This window comes from Bufo gargarizans, chromosome 9, assembly GCF_014858855.1.
Source record: "Bufo gargarizans isolate SCDJY-AF-19 chromosome 9, ASM1485885v1, whole genome shotgun sequence".
Lineage (NCBI taxonomy): Eukaryota > Metazoa > Chordata > Amphibia > Anura > Bufonidae > Bufo > Bufo gargarizans.
In genome coordinates, this window is record NC_058088.1 from 149,383,144 (window position 1) to 149,398,723 (window position 15,580).

At 44.3% G+C, this 15,580-nt stretch overlaps 1 protein-coding gene across 3 annotated transcripts in view; it reads left to right on the forward strand.

Annotated features, from left to right (window-relative positions):
* Window positions 1-15,580, forward strand: part of LOC122919463 (diacylglycerol kinase eta-like) — a 283,154-nt gene that overhangs the window by 203,822 nt on the left and 63,752 nt on the right. For all 3 annotated transcript variants that reach the window (XM_044268513.1, XM_044268514.1, XM_044268515.1), the window contains 2 exons: window positions 6,213-6,309; window positions 8,202-8,309. In XM_044268513.1, coding sequence (XP_044124448.1) covers window positions 6,213-6,309; window positions 8,202-8,309 — 205 coding nt within the window. The remainder of the gene's footprint in view (window positions 1-6,212; window positions 6,310-8,201; window positions 8,310-15,580) is intronic.

Genomic DNA, 15,580 nt, shown 5'->3' on the forward strand with positions numbered 1-15,580 from the left:
TTCATTATTAAATCTATAGCAAAATCTGCATGGTAAAACATACTACTTTTGCCAAAATTTTGCCAAATGCAGTTGCCGTTCATGACATTACTTATTGTGGAACGGTAGGCATTCTATGTGTCACTGTTGTATAGTGCTCCACATGGCACTGTATTATGGATCTGTAGGTTGCCTGTCATGTGTGTGTGTATAAATATACAGGGAGTGCAGAATTATTAGGCAAGTTGTATTTTTGAGGATTAATTTTATTATTGAACAACAACCATGTTCTCAATGAACCCAAAAAACTCATTAATATCAAAGCTGAATATTTTTGGAAGTAGTTTTTAGTTTGTTTTTAGTTTTAGCTATTTTAGGGGGATATCTGTGTGTGCAGGTAACTATTACTGTGCATAATTATTAGGCAACTTAACAAAAAACAAATATATACCCATTTCAATTATTTATTTTTACCAGTGAAACCAATATAACATCTCAACATTCACAAATATACATTTCTGACATTCAAAAACAAAACAAAAACAAATCAGTGACCAATATAGCCACCTTTCTTTGCAAGGACACTCAAAAGCCTGCCATCCATGGATTCTGTCAGTGTTTTGATCTGTTCACCATCAACATTGCGTGCAGCAGCAACCACAGCCTCCCAGACACTGTTCAGAGAGGTGTACTGTTTTCCCTCCTTGTAAATCTCACATTTAATGATGGACCACAGGTTCTCAATGGGGTTCAGATCAGGTGAACAAGGAGGCCATGTCATTAGTTTTTCTTCTTTTATACCCTTTCTTGCCAGCCACGCTGTGGAGTACTTGGACGCGTGTGATGGAGCATTGTCCTGCATGAAAATCATGTTTTTCTTGAAGGATGCAGACTTCTTCCTGTACCACTGCTTGAAGAAGGTGTCTTCCAGAAACTGGCAGTAGGACTGGGAGTTGAGCTTGACTCCATCCTCAACCCAAAAAGGCCCCACAAGCTCATCTTTGATGATACCATCCCAAACCAGTACTCCACCTCCACCTTGCTGGCGTCTGAGTCGGACTGGAGCTCTCTGCCCTTTACCAATCCAGCCACGGGCCCATCCATCTGGCCCATCAAGACTCACTCTCATTTCATCAGTCCATAAAACCTTAGAAAAATCAGTCTTGAGATATTTCTTGGCCCAGTCTTGACGTTTCAGCTTGTGTGTCTTGTTCAGTGGTGGTCGTCTTTCAGCCTTTCTTACCTTGGCCATGTCTCTGAGTATTGCACACCTTGTGCTTTTGGGCACTCCAGTGATGTTGCAGCTCTGAAATATGGCCAAACTGGTGGCAAGTGGCATCTTGGCAGCTGCACGCTTGACTTTTCTCAGTTCATGGGCAGTTATTTTGCACCTTGGTTTTTCCACATGCTTCTTGCGACCCTGTTGCCTATTTTGAATGAAACCCTTGATTGTTCGATGATCACGCTTCAGAAGCTTTGCAATTTTAAGAGTGCTGCATCCCTCTGCAAGATATCTCACTATTTTTGACTTTTCTGAGCCTGTCAAGTCCTTCTTTTGACCCATTGTGCCAAAGGAAATAAAGTTGCCTACTAATTATGCACACCTGATATAGGGTGTTGATGTCATTAGACCACACCCCTTCTCATTACAGAGATGCACATCACCTAATATGCTTAATTGGTAGTAGGCTTTCGAGCCTATACAGCTTGGAGTAAGACAACATGCATAAAGAGGATGATGTGGTCAAAATACTCATTTGCCTAATAATTCTGCACTCCCTGTATATATATATATATATATATACAGGTTCTTCTAAAAAAATTAGCATATTGTGATAAAGTTCATTATTTTCTGTAATGTACTGATAAACATTAGACTTTCATATATTTTAGATTCATTACACACAACTGAAGTAGTTCAAGCCTTTTATTGTTTTAATATTGATGATTTTGGCATACAGCTCATGAAAACCCAAAATTCCTATCTAAAAAAATTAGCATATCATGAAAAGGTTCTCTAAACGAGCTATTAACCTAATCATCTGAATCAACTAATTAACTCTAAACACCTGCAAAAGATTCCTGAGGCTTTTAAAAACTCCCAGCCTGGTTCATTACTCAAAACCGCAATCATGGGTAAGACTGCCGACCTGACTGCTGTCCAGAAAGCCATCGTTGACACCCTCAAGCAAGAGGGTAAGACACAGAAAGAAATTTCTGAACGAATAGGCTGTTCCCAGAGTGCTGTATCAAGGCACCTCAGTGGGAAGTCTGTGGGAAGGAAAAAGTGTGGCAGAAAACGCTGCACAACGAGAAGAGGTGACCGGACCCTGAGGAAGATTGTGGAGAAGGACCGATTCCAGACCTTGCGGGACCTGCGGAAGCAGTGAACTGAGTCTGGAGTAGAAACATCCAGAGCCACAGTGTACAGGCGTGTGCAGGAAATGGGCTACTCGGGCCCCTCCCTAATTTAAGTTTAGTTTTTTTTTCTATATGAAGAGGCTGTGGTGTTTTGTGAGCGTCACAGTCTCTTACTAGGCCATATGACATCACATTCATCGTTCACAAGGCCTAGGTGCAACTCACTTCCTTCTGAGTGATTGGGTTTAAGCTGCAGTACCAAGCACAGTACTATCAAATGGCCAGCGCTGTGCTTGGTAACGAGCAAAGAGGCTGCGGCGCTCATTGGAACATCGAGGTCTCCTCAAACAGCTGATTGGCTGGGGTGCCAGGAGTCGGACCACCACCAATCTCATATTGATGACCTATCCTGAGGATAGGCCATCAGTATATAAGTCCCTGAGAACCCTTTTACCTTATGCTATCTGTAGTGTTACATAGGACTGCAAAAATACGCAGCAGCCGTTAGCTCCTAAACTAAAAAATTTAGGAGCCAAATACATTTTTTAGTTGCCAAATTTAAAATACATAAGTTATAATAAAAAAAGACTTGGAGGAGAAGATGGTCACAGTAGTGAGCCAGCACTTCATATAGGAGAATACAGCACCACATACCTCTTACTTCCAGTGACATCTCCTGTCATGTAGACCTTCTCTTTCCTCTTCTCCTCCGTTTGACCCAGAATGCCATGACTAATTCTTTCAGCCGCATCTCGTCTCTACAGAGTTTATTACACAGTGTGGGGATCCGCTCTGGTAGGCAGTGGTAGCGAGTGCAGTATAGAGGCAACACAGACCGGTCTTGGTGTAAAACACGATGCTTTGTTTATTCACACGGTGCATACAAGTGAAAGACGGTGCAGTTCATAGGGAGGGTGGTCACACACAACAGCAAAATAATAGTTCAAACACAGCAAGTCCCTGCTGCAGGCTACTTGAGGCCTGTTTCAGTCACATAAAGCAAAGTCTATTTAAAGCCAGGAGTAATGTCACCTTTTTCTCCTGGGTGAAGTAAGTCCCTGGGTCTTCTAGCCACGGAACATGGATCCGCCTCTTACTCCACCAGGGCCAGGACCCCCGGTGGCACATACCTTCCGTCTACCACCACCCCAGGTACTCTCCTACAACAGACATGTTAGATTTCTCATAATTGGGGTTATTTATCAATAGCACCCATAGCAACCAATCAGATTACACCTTTCATTTTCCAAAGTAATTGTCAAAAAGTAAAGGTGGAATCTGGTTGCTATAAGCAACTAAGCCAGTTCTACTTTACACCAGTTTGATAAATGACCCCCAAATGTCCCTATGGTGTCTTCAGCAATTAAAATGTCCCCTACAGTACCCCCAGTAATAATAACATCCTATATTGTGCTGCTGTATAGTGTCCTTAAAAAATAATGTCCCCTAATATGTCCATGTAATAGAAATGCCCCCACAGTTCCTCCCCAATAGTAGCATCCCCCACACTACCCCCATATAGTAGTTTGTCCCACACACTAATTTTCCCTACACTGCCCCCACAGTAGCAATTTCTCCCACACTGCCCCCACAGTATTAATTTTCCTCAAACTGCCCCCACAGTAGTAATTTTCCCCACACTGCCCCCACAGTACTAATTTCCCCCACACTGCCCCCACCGCAGTAATTTTCCCCCAGACTGCCCCCACAGTATTAATTTCCCCCAGACTGCCCCCACAGTATTAATTTCCCCCCACACTGCCCCCACAGTAGTAGTTTTCCCCACACTGCCCCCACAGTAGTAATTTCCCCCCACTGTCCCCACAGTAGTAATTTCCCCCCACTGTCCCCACAGTAGTAATTTCCTTCCACTGTCCCCACAGTAGTAATTTCCCCCCACTGTCCCCACAGTAGTAATTTCCCCCCACTGTCCCCACAGTAGTAATTTCCCCCCACTGTCCCCACAGTAGTAATTTCCCCCCACTGTCCCCACAGTAGTAATTTCCCCCCACTGTCCCCACAGTAGTAATTTCCCCCCACTGTCCCCACAGTAGTAATTTCCCCCCACTGTCCCCACAGTAGTAATTTTCCCCCACTGTCCCCACAGTAGTAATTTCCCCCCACTGTCCCTACAGTAGTAATTTCACCCACACTGCCCCACAGTAGTAATTTTCCCCACACTGCTCCCACAGTATTAATTTTCCCCCACTCTGCCCCCACAGTATTAATTTCCCCCACACTGCCCCCACAGTAGTAATTTTCCCCCACAGTAGTATTCTCCCCCCACAGTAGTAATTTTCCCCCACACTGCCCCGATGTAGTAGTTTGCTCCCCATGTAGTAATTTGACCCCCACTGTCCCTTCACTAATATAGGCAGCGCCCCTTGTCTTATGAGGGGATTTTATATGGAACAGCTTTTCACCATATTTTTTATGGCCATTTATATATTTATACAATGCACTAATTAGGATGTAAGCAGCCAGTTTTAAGAAGGTTGATGAAGGCACCACCTTTTACAAGCAAATACATATCTTTTATAGTTATGTTCTGTTGCTATAGGTTTTCCCAAAATCTCGGAAAACCGTTTTAAGCTTGTTGCTCTTAGGCTCCATTCAGATGTCCGTAAAATGTGTCCGCACCCATTCCGCAATTATCCGGAACGGGTACGGACCAACTTTATTCTCTATGAACAAGAATGCGGACAGGAATAGGCAGTTCTATGGGGGTGCCGGCCGGGTGTATTGTGGATCCGCAATACACTACGGACGTGTGAATGGACCCTAAGTGAGACTGTAGATATCAAGCCAGTTGCCTCACCTAAGAGCATGGTAACTGCCTAGTTTTTTTTTTTATATAAGTAAGGCCTTTGTTCCAAGACATTTGTGCCCACCTGTTTCAACATCCATCCATGGAGAGCCATGTACACCACTCATGTATGGTCTGACCTCTTACACATTGGCTGCACAATTTTGAAGATATACCTCAGTTTTACCTGCAAAAACATGGGGCCGTTGATTTTGGGTTTCCTACCTGATGGTAGCTGGGGTGTCCTTGATGTTAGGTGTTTGGATGGGTGCAAGGCTGGGCGTGTGCAACGTGCAATGGCCAGAGTATAATGCAAGACTCAGTAACCAGGGCAGGTTAAACACAGTGAATATCTATCTTTACTGTATTGCAAAAATGGGAGTTGTAGTACATCCATCTATAACAAAACACAGTTCCAACTATACACAGTGTATTTCTCCCAGAAAGCAGTGTATGGCAAAGATGGAAGACCCTCTTCCCTCTCAATCTTGCTAAAGTCTCTCTCGCTAGAATCTCTGGCTGGTAACTGTAATCTGGCAATTATGGATGTAGTGTCCACTGCATGATACAGGTATTTAGAGACATGTCTGGCCAAGACCTGGCTAAGTGTGACAGGTGTCTTAACTTGCTGACTCCTATGCTTGGCCATGCAGATTCCAAGTTCTCCAATTCTTTCTCTCTCTATTTCTTTCTGTAATTCTTGCAGTAGTCCACATAGAGAATAGGTAGCACAAGGCACAGCTTCCTTCCTATCTGAACTCACCATAGAACTCTCTCTATAGCTAAGGGTGGGGCCAGCCACCACCTAGCAACCTCCTGCCAAGAGCTGTGTCCAATTTAGTTAACTACATCACTACCATACAGAACTATTCAGGGAGTAATACTTGGTATTACATAACATAGCATTATATTAAAGAATAAACCATTTGCAGAGACCCCCCACCCCCGCAGGTTACTCCACAAGCAGCAGCTGCTCGGTGACTCAGCCTACTGTGATTAGTATTTTTTAGAGGTCATGCAAATTATTCTACAGTACTAACATATTTATTTTTCTCATCTTTTGTAGTAGTCGGACACGAAACATGATGTGGTATGGTGTGTTAGGAACCAAAGAACTGCTGCAAAAAACCTACAAAAATCTGGAGCAACGTGTAAAACTAGAGGTGATTACTTTACAGTCCTGGATAGTGTCTATTATTCCCTTATCGATTTCAGAATCCAGATAGATGATCAAATTGAGGTTATTTACATATTTTAGAAATATAGACAACTGTGCATTGTCTAATAACGATGTCAAAATATGCCAAAGTTCAATGCAGAGATCTGTCTAATGATATATTTTCACTTGGGCCTATACTGCGGCTATAGGAAACAAGGTTTCTACACCACCATTGAAGGGATTTCATAAGCATACTGTGGAACTTCTGCCTTAGGCCCCCTGCACACGAACATGTGCACCCCGTTGCCGTATTGCGGACCACATTTGCGGATCCGCAATACACGGGTGCCGTTCCGTGGGCATTCCACATCACAGATGCGGACCCATTCACTTCAATGGTTCCGCAAATCCGGAGATGCGGAATGGTGCGGAACGGAGGCACGGAACGGAACCCTATGGAAGCACTACGGAGTGCTTCGATGGGGTTTTGTCCCGTACTTCCGTTCCGCAAAAAGGTAGAACATGTCCTATCTTTTTGCGGAACGGCCGGATCGCGGACCTATTAAAGTGAATGGGTCCGCGATCCGATGGGGCTGACCTACGGCCGGCGATCATGCATTGCGGCCCGCTATTTGAGGGCCGCAGCACGGGCACGGGTCACAAACGTTCGTGTGCAGGGGGCCTAACGGAGTTTGATTGTTATTTCATTGAAAGAGTTTCAGAAGGACCTGGATGCCTTTCTCAAAACTAATATCATTGCTAGTTATGGATACAAGGTAACTGGAGATGAGTGGTTAGTTCAGGGATTTGTTTGGATTGCCATATTTTAAAAACTGTCTTCTGCCCCATGGTGGATTTTGCCTTCCTCTTGCTCAGCATTGCAGGACTAGACAAACTTGATTCACTTGATTGTATGGAGGACTGTAAACAATAGCAGACCCTTCTAGCTGTTGATTGGTGGGGTGCCAAAAACTGGACCCAACTGATGTCATATTGATGGCCTATCACAGGGATAGGAATTTATTATTAAAAATGTCCTTATTTTAGTCTATAGCATATTAGTGCTGCAGTATCCCTGTGAAGTGGGGTTTCTTCATCACTTTAACACACAATACTGGATTTGCACTGGATAAGACTCCATCAACGATCACTCGGGTGTCTCAGATAATTTTACCAAAACCCCCACCATCAATCACAGGCAACACACTACACAAGGGTACTCTCCTGAACCCTTTTACTCAGCTGAAAGACAAAAGTGAAGTACTGTCACTCCAGAGCCGCAAAATGGAAGATGTATTGTACTTACAAAACAGAAATCGCAACACATTACATCTGTAAAAGGCGTTCCCAATCCAGGGTTTCATGTCTGCTTCATCAGGGCCATCCCCAAACTCCTTTTGCCTGCCTATGAGTAAAAGGGTTCAGGAGAGTACCCATGTGCAGTGTGTTGCACAAAGTACACTAGCCACCTGTGGAATCATTGGTGGAGTCTTTTCTAGCCTTCAGCCTTAAAATTCAATATTAAAAGGGTTGTTCAGCCTTGGAGATTACAACCCCTGGGGTCCGCCCCTGGTCACAGCCTGGTGCTGTGACTGCTGCCTCAATCCAGGCCTCAGCGGTCACAGTGTATTGAAAGCTATGTCACAGCAGTGATATACCATTAAAGCCGCTGTAACTGCTGAGGCCTGAGATTGGCTGCAGCTAGGAACAGGACAGCGGACTAGTGAGTGAGGTTTTTTTATGTTTAGGGGGATAGGGCTTGACAACCGCTTTAAACTCCCGGAAAACCCCTTAAAACATGTCAAAACCATTTGATCTCAGAATAAATACTGTCTTTAGGAATTGCAATAATATTTTAAGAAATATGCTATACCAATGTACTTCTTGTTGTTTTAGTGTGATGGCATAACCATATCCTTGCCCAGTCTTCAGGGTATTGCAATTTTAAATATACCTAGCTACGCTGGCGGTATTAACTTCTGGGGAGGAACCAAAGAGGACAATGTAAGTAATCAACAAGTGTAGAACTGTTTATATTAAACTGTGCGGAGCCATAACTAGAAGGCATCTTGTAAGAATAACCCTATCCTGTAAGAACCAAGCAAAACCATTTTCATTTTTCCCTCGCCTCCTTCAACAATCTATAACTTTTTATTCTTCCCTTGACATAACCATATGGGGGCTTGTTTTTTGCTTGACAAGCTGTATTTTTAATAGACTCAAAAATAAAAATACAAAAAAATAATGGAATAAACACATTTTCGCCATGTTCACTTTATTTTAACAGGGGAATTCAATCATTCAAACACCAAATTTATATAGTTTTTGTTGTGTTTTACTAAGTAAAAAAATGAAAAGCTTTTTCTGAAAAGAACAAAACGCTTTTCTGTTGCCATATTCCAATAGCCATAACTATTTTTTTTTTACCAATGGATCTGTGTTAGGGCTAATTTATTGCATGATGAGTTGCAGTTTTTTGTACAGTCGTGGCCAAAAGTTTTGAGAATGACAAATATTAGTTTTCACAAAGTTTGCTGCTAAACTGCTTTTAGATCTTTGTTTCAGTTGTTTCTGTGATGTAGTGAAATATAATTACACGCACTTCATACGTTTTAAAGGCTTTTATCGACAATTACATGACATTTATGCAAAGAGTCAGTATTTGCAGTGTTGGCCCTTCTTTTTCAGGACCTCTGCAATTTGACTGGGCATGCTCTCAATCAACTTCTGGGCCAATTCCTGACTGATAGCAACCCATTCTTTCATAATCACTTCTTGGAGTTTGTCAGAAGTAGTGGGTTTTTGTTTGTCCACCCGCCTCTTGAGGATTGACCACAAGTTCTCAATGGGATTAAGATCTGGGGAGTTTCCAGGCCATGGACCCAAAATGTCAACGTTTTGGTCCCCGAGCCACTTAGTTATCACTTTTGCCTTATGGCACGGTGCTCCATCGTGCTGGAAAATGCATTGTTCTTCACCAAACTGTTGTTGGATTGTTGGAAGAAGTTGCTGTTGGAGGGTGTTTTGGTACCATTCTTTATTCATGGCTGTGTTTTTGGGCAAAATTGTAAGTGAGCCCACTCCCTTGGATGAGAAGCAACCCCACACATGAATGGTCTCAGGATGCTTTACTGTTGGCATGACACAGGACTGATAGTAGCGCTCACCTTTTCTTCTCCGGACAAGCCTTTTTCCTGATGCCCCAAACAATCGTAAAGAGGCTTCATCAGTGAATATGACTTTGCCCCAGTCCTCAGCAGTCCATTCACCATATTTTTTGCAGAAGATCAATCTGCCCCTGATGGTTTTTTTGGAGAGAAGTGGCTTCTTTGCTGCCCTTCTTGACACCAGGCCATCTTCCAAAAGTCTTCGCCTCACTGTGCGTGCAGATGCGCTCACACCTGCCTGCTGCCATTCCTAAGCAAGCTCTACACTGGTGGCACTCCGATCCCGCAGCTAATTCCTCTTTAGGAGACGATCCTGGCGCTTGCTGGACTTTCTTGGACGCCCTGAAGCCTTCTTAACAAGAATTGAACCTCTTTCCTTGAAGTTCTTTATGATCCTATAAATTGTTGATTGAGGTGCAATCTTAGTAGCCACAATATCCTTGCCTATGAAGCCATTTTTATGCAACGCAATGATGGCTGCACACGTTTCTTTGCAGGTCACCATGGTTAACAATGGAAGAACACTGATTTCAAGCATCACCCTCCTTTTAACAGGTCAAGTCTGCCATTTTAACCCAATCAGCCTGACATAATGATCTCCAGCCTTGTGCTCGTCAACATTCTCACCTGAGTTAACAAGACGATTACTGAAATGATCTCAGCAGGTCCTTTAATGACACCGATAAAATGCAGTGGAAAGGTTTTTTGAGGATTAAGTTAATTTTCATGGCAAAGAAGGACTATGCAATTCATCTGATCACTCTTCATAACATTCTGGAGTATATGCAATTTGCTATTATAAAAACTTAAGCAGCAACTTTTCCAATTTCCAATATTTATGTAATTCTCAAAATTTTCGTCCACAACTGTATATATAATTTTTGTGTACATGTGACTATTTGATCTTTTTTTTTTTCAATTTCTTTGGGAGGCGAGGTGAACTAAAAGCCTGTAATTCCTGCATTGTTTTTTTTTTTTTTCTTACAACATTCCCTACACATAATAAATAATATGATATTTTAATATTTCGGACATGGTGATTTCTGGTGAATTATGTGTATTTTTTATATAATAAATGGGAATTGGGAGTTTGAATTAATATATTTTTGGTTTATATTTTTTTTAAACTTTATTCAGGAGATTTTTACTGTGTTTTGTATAGTTCGGGTTCGTACCGAATTTTGGGGGTGTCCGTGACACGGACCCGAACCCGGACATTTTCAGTAAAAGTCCGGGTTCGGGTTCGGTGTTCGTCGTTTTCTTGGCGCTTTTTGAAAGGCTGCAAAGCAGCCAATCAACAAGCGTCATACTACTTGCCCCAAGAGGCCATCACAGCCATGCCTACTATTGGCATGGCTGTGATTGGCCAGAGCACCATGTGACCCAGCCTCTATTTAAGCTGGAGTCACATAGCGCCGCCCGTCACTCTGCTCTGATTAGCGTAGGGAGAGGTTGCAGCTGCGACAGTAGGGCGAGATTAGGCTGATTAACTCCTCCAAAAGACTCCATCCAGTGATCGATCTGCAGCTGTGGATCATTGAGCTGCTGATACTCAATTGCTCACTGTTTTTAGGCTGCCCAGACCGTTTGTCAGTCACTTTTTTCTGGGGTGATCGGCGGCCATTTTGTGTCTTGTGGTGCGCCAGCACAAGCTGCGACCAAGTGCATTTAACCCTCAATGGTGTGGTTGTTTTTTGGCTAAAGCCTACATCAGGGTGAAGCTGTCACACCAAGTGCATTTAACCAGCAATAGTCTGTTTGTTTTTTGGCCATATACTACATCAGGGGCAAGCTGCGCCTGTCACCAAGTGCATTTAACCCTCAATGGTGTGGTTGTTTTTTGGCTAAAGCCTACATCAGGGTGAAGCTGTCACACCAAGTGCATTTAACCAGCAATAGTCTGTTTATTTTTTGGCCATATACTACATCAGGGGCAAGCTGCGCCTGTCACCAAGTGCATTTAACCCTCAATGGTGTGGTTGTTTTTTGGCTAAAGCCTACATCAGGGTGAAGCTGTCACACCAAGTGCATTTAACCAGCAATAGTCTGTTTATTTTTTGGCCATATACTACATCAGGGGCAAGCTGCGCCTGTCACCAAGTGCATTTAACCCTCAGTAGTGTGGTTGGTCAAGCTGTCACACCAAGTGCATTTAACCAGCAATAGTCTGTTTATTTTTTGGCCATATACTACATCAGGGGCAAGCTGCGCCTGTCACCAAGTGCATTTAACCCTCAGTAGTGTGGTTGGTCAAGCTGTCACACCAAGTGCATTTAACCAGCAATAGTCTGTTTATTTTTTGGCCATATACTACATCAGGGGCAAGCTGCGCCTGTCACCAAGTGCATTTAACCCTCAGTAGTGTGGTTGGTCAAGCTGTCACACCAAGTGCATTTAACCAGCAATAGTCTGTTTATTTTTTGGCCATATACTACATCAGGGGCAAGCTGCGCCTGTCACCAAGTGCATTTAACCCTCAGTAGTGTGGTTGGTCAAGCTGTCACACCAAGTGCATTTAACCAGCAATAGTCTGTTTATTTTTTGGCCATATACTACATCAAGGACAAGCTGCGCCTGTCACCAAGTGCATTTAACCCTCAGTAGTGTGGTTGGTCAAGCTGTCACACCAAGTGCATTTAACCAGCAATAGTCTGTTTATTTTTTAGCCATATACTACATCAGGGGCAAGCTGCGCCTGTCACCAAGTGCATTTAACCCTCAGTAGTGTGGTTGGTCAAGCTGTCACACCAAGTGCATTTAACCATCAATAGTGTGGTTATTTTTTGGCCATATCCCAGTCTAATTCTGTCAGTAAACGTATACCTGTCACCCAGCGCCTAAATACTAGGCCTCAAGTTTATATCCAGCTAAATCTGTCGTTACTGCTGTACTGTTGTGGCTGGGCAAGTTATTTAGTGTCCTTCAAAGCACATTTTTTGTTCTGGGTTGAAATACAATTCCCAATTTAGCAATTTCCTAATTTAGTGGTTTCTGCTGTATCAGAGCTATTTGAAATCTATCCCTAAAAGGGTATATAATATTCAAGGTGCACATAGGGTCATTCAGAATAACTTCACACACACGCTACTGTGCATTTCCAAGTCTAATTCTGTCAGTAAATCTATACCTGTCACCCAGCGCCTAAATACTAGGCCTCAAATTTATATCCCGCTAAATCTATCGTTACTGCTGTACTGTTGTGGCTGGGCAAGTTATTTAGTGTCCGTCAAAGCACATTTTTTGTTCTGGGTTGAAATCCAATTCCCAATTTAGCAATTTCCTAATTTAGTGGTTTCTGCTGTATCAGAGCTATTTGAAATCTATCCCTAAAAGGGTATATAATATTCAAGGTGCACATAGGGTCATTCAGAATAACTTCACACACACGCTACTGTGCATTTCCAAGTCTAATTCTGTCAGTAAATCTATACCTGTCACCCAGCGCCTAAATACTAGGCCTCAAATTTATATCCTGCTAAATCTGTCGTTACTGCTGTACTGTTGTGGCTGGGCAAGTTATTTAGTGTCCGTCAAAGCACATTTTTTGTTCTGGGTTGAAATCCAATTCCCAATTTAGCAATTTCCTAATTTAGTGGTTTCTGCTGTATCAGAGCTATTTGAAATCTATCCCTAAAAGGGTATATAATATTCAAGGTGCACATAGGGTCATTCAGAATAACTTCACACACACGCTACTGTGCATTTCCAAGTCTAATTCTGTCAGTAAATCTATACCTGTCACCCAGCGCCTAAATACTAGGCCTCAAATTTATATCCCGCTAAATCTGTCGTTACTGCTGTACTGTTGTGACTGGGCAAGTTATTTAGTGTCCTTCAAAGCACAGTTTTTGTTCTGGGTTGAAATACAATTCCCAATTTAGCAATTTCCTAATTTAGTGGTTTCTGCTGTATCAGAGCTATTTGAAATCTATCCCTAAAAGGGTATATAATATTCAAGGTGCACATAGGGTCATTCAGAATAACTTCACACACATGCTACTGTGCATTTCCAAGTCTAATTCTGTCAGTAAATCTATACCTGTCACCCAGCGCCTAAATACTAGGCCTCAAATTTATATTCAGCTGAATTTGAATACAATACATTGGGCCAAATAATATTTTTGTTGTTGTGGTGAACGATAACAATGAGGAAAACATCTAGTAAGGGACGCGGACGTGGACATGGTGGTGGTGGTGTTAGTGGACCCTCTGGTGCTGGGAGAGGACGTGGCCGTTCTGCCACATCCACACGTCCTAGTGTACCAACTACCTCTGGTCCCAGTAGCCGCCAGAATTTACAGCGATATATGGTGGGGCCCAATGCCGTTCTAAGGATGGTAAGGCCTGAGCAGGTACAGGCATTAGTCAATTGGGTGGCCGACAGTGGATCCAGCACGTTCACATTATCTCCCACCCAGTCTTCTGCAGAAAGCGCACAGATGGCGCCTGAAAACCAACCCCATCAGTCTGTCACATCACCCCCATGCATACCAGGGAAACTGTCTCAGCCTCAAGTTATGCAGCAGTCTCTTGTGCTGTTTGAAGACTCCGCTGGCAGGGTTTCCCAAGGGCATCCACCTAGCCCTTCCCCAGCGGTGAAAGACATAGAATGCACTGACGCACAACCACTTATGTTTCCTGATGATGAGGACATGGGAATACCACCTCAGCATGTCTCTGATGATGACGAAACACAGGTGCCAACTGCTGCGTCTTTCTGCAGTGTGCAGACTGAACAGGAGGTCAGGGACCAAGACTGGGTGGAAGACGATGCAGGGGACGATGAGGTCCTAGACCCCACATGGAATGAAGGTCGTGCCACTGACTTTCACAGTTCGGAGGAAGAGGCAGTGGTGAGACCGAGCCAACAGCGTAGCAAAAGAGGGAGCAGTGGGCAAAAGCAGAACACCCGCCGCCAAGAGACTCCGCCTGCTACTGACCGCCGCCATCTTGGACCGAGCACCCCAAAGGCAGCTTCAAGGAGTTCCCTGGCATGGCACTTCTTCAAACAATGTGCTGACGACAAGACCCGAGTGGTTTGCACGCTGTGCCATCAGAGCCTGAACCTTAGCACAACCTGCATGACCAGGCACCTGCATGCAAAGCATGAACTGCAGTGGAGTAAACACCTTAAAAACAAGGAAGTCGCTCAGGCTCCCCCTGCTACCTCTTCTGCTGCTGCCGCCTCGGCCTCTTCTTCTGCTGCCGCCTCGGCCTCTTCTGCTGCTGCCGCCTCGGCCTCTTCCTCCGCCTCTGGAGGAACGTTGGCACCTGCCACCCAGCAAACAGGGGATGTACCACCAACACCACCACCACCTCCGTCACCAAGCGTCTCAACCATGTCACACGGCAGCGTTCAGCTCTCCATCTCACAAACATTTGAGAGAAAGCGTAAATTCCCACCTAGCCACCCTCGATCCCTGGCCCTGAATGCCAGCATTTCTAAACTACTGGCCTATGAAATGCTGTCATTTAGGCTGGTGGACACAGACAGCTTCAAACAGCTCATGTCGCTTGCTGTCCCACAGTATGTTGTTCCCAGCTGCCACTACTTCTCCAAGAGAGCCGTGCCTTCCCTGCACAACCAAGTATCCGATAAAATCAAGTGTGCACTGCGCAACGCCATCTGTAGCAAGGTCCACCTAAACACAGATACGTGGACCAGTAAGCACGGCCAGGGACGCTATATCTCCCTAACTGCACGCTGGGTAAATGTAGTGGCAGCTGGGCCCCAGGCGGAGAGCTGTTTGGCGCACGTCCTTCCGCCGCCAAGGATCGCAGGGCAACATTCTTTGCCTCCTGTTGCCACCTCCTCCTTCTCAGCATCCTCCTCCTCTTCTTCCACCTGCTCATCCAGTCAGCCACACACCTTCACCACCAACTTCAGCACAGCCCGGGGTAAACGTCAGCAGGCCATTCTGAAACTCATATGTTTGGGGGACAGGCCCCACACCGCACAGGAGTTGTGGCGGGGTATAGAACAACAGACCGACGAGTGGTTGCTGCCGGTGAGCCTCAAGCCCGGCCTGGTGGTGTGCGATAATGGGCGAAATCTCGTTGCAGCTCTGGGACTAGCCGGTTTGACGCACATCCCTTGCCTGGCGCATG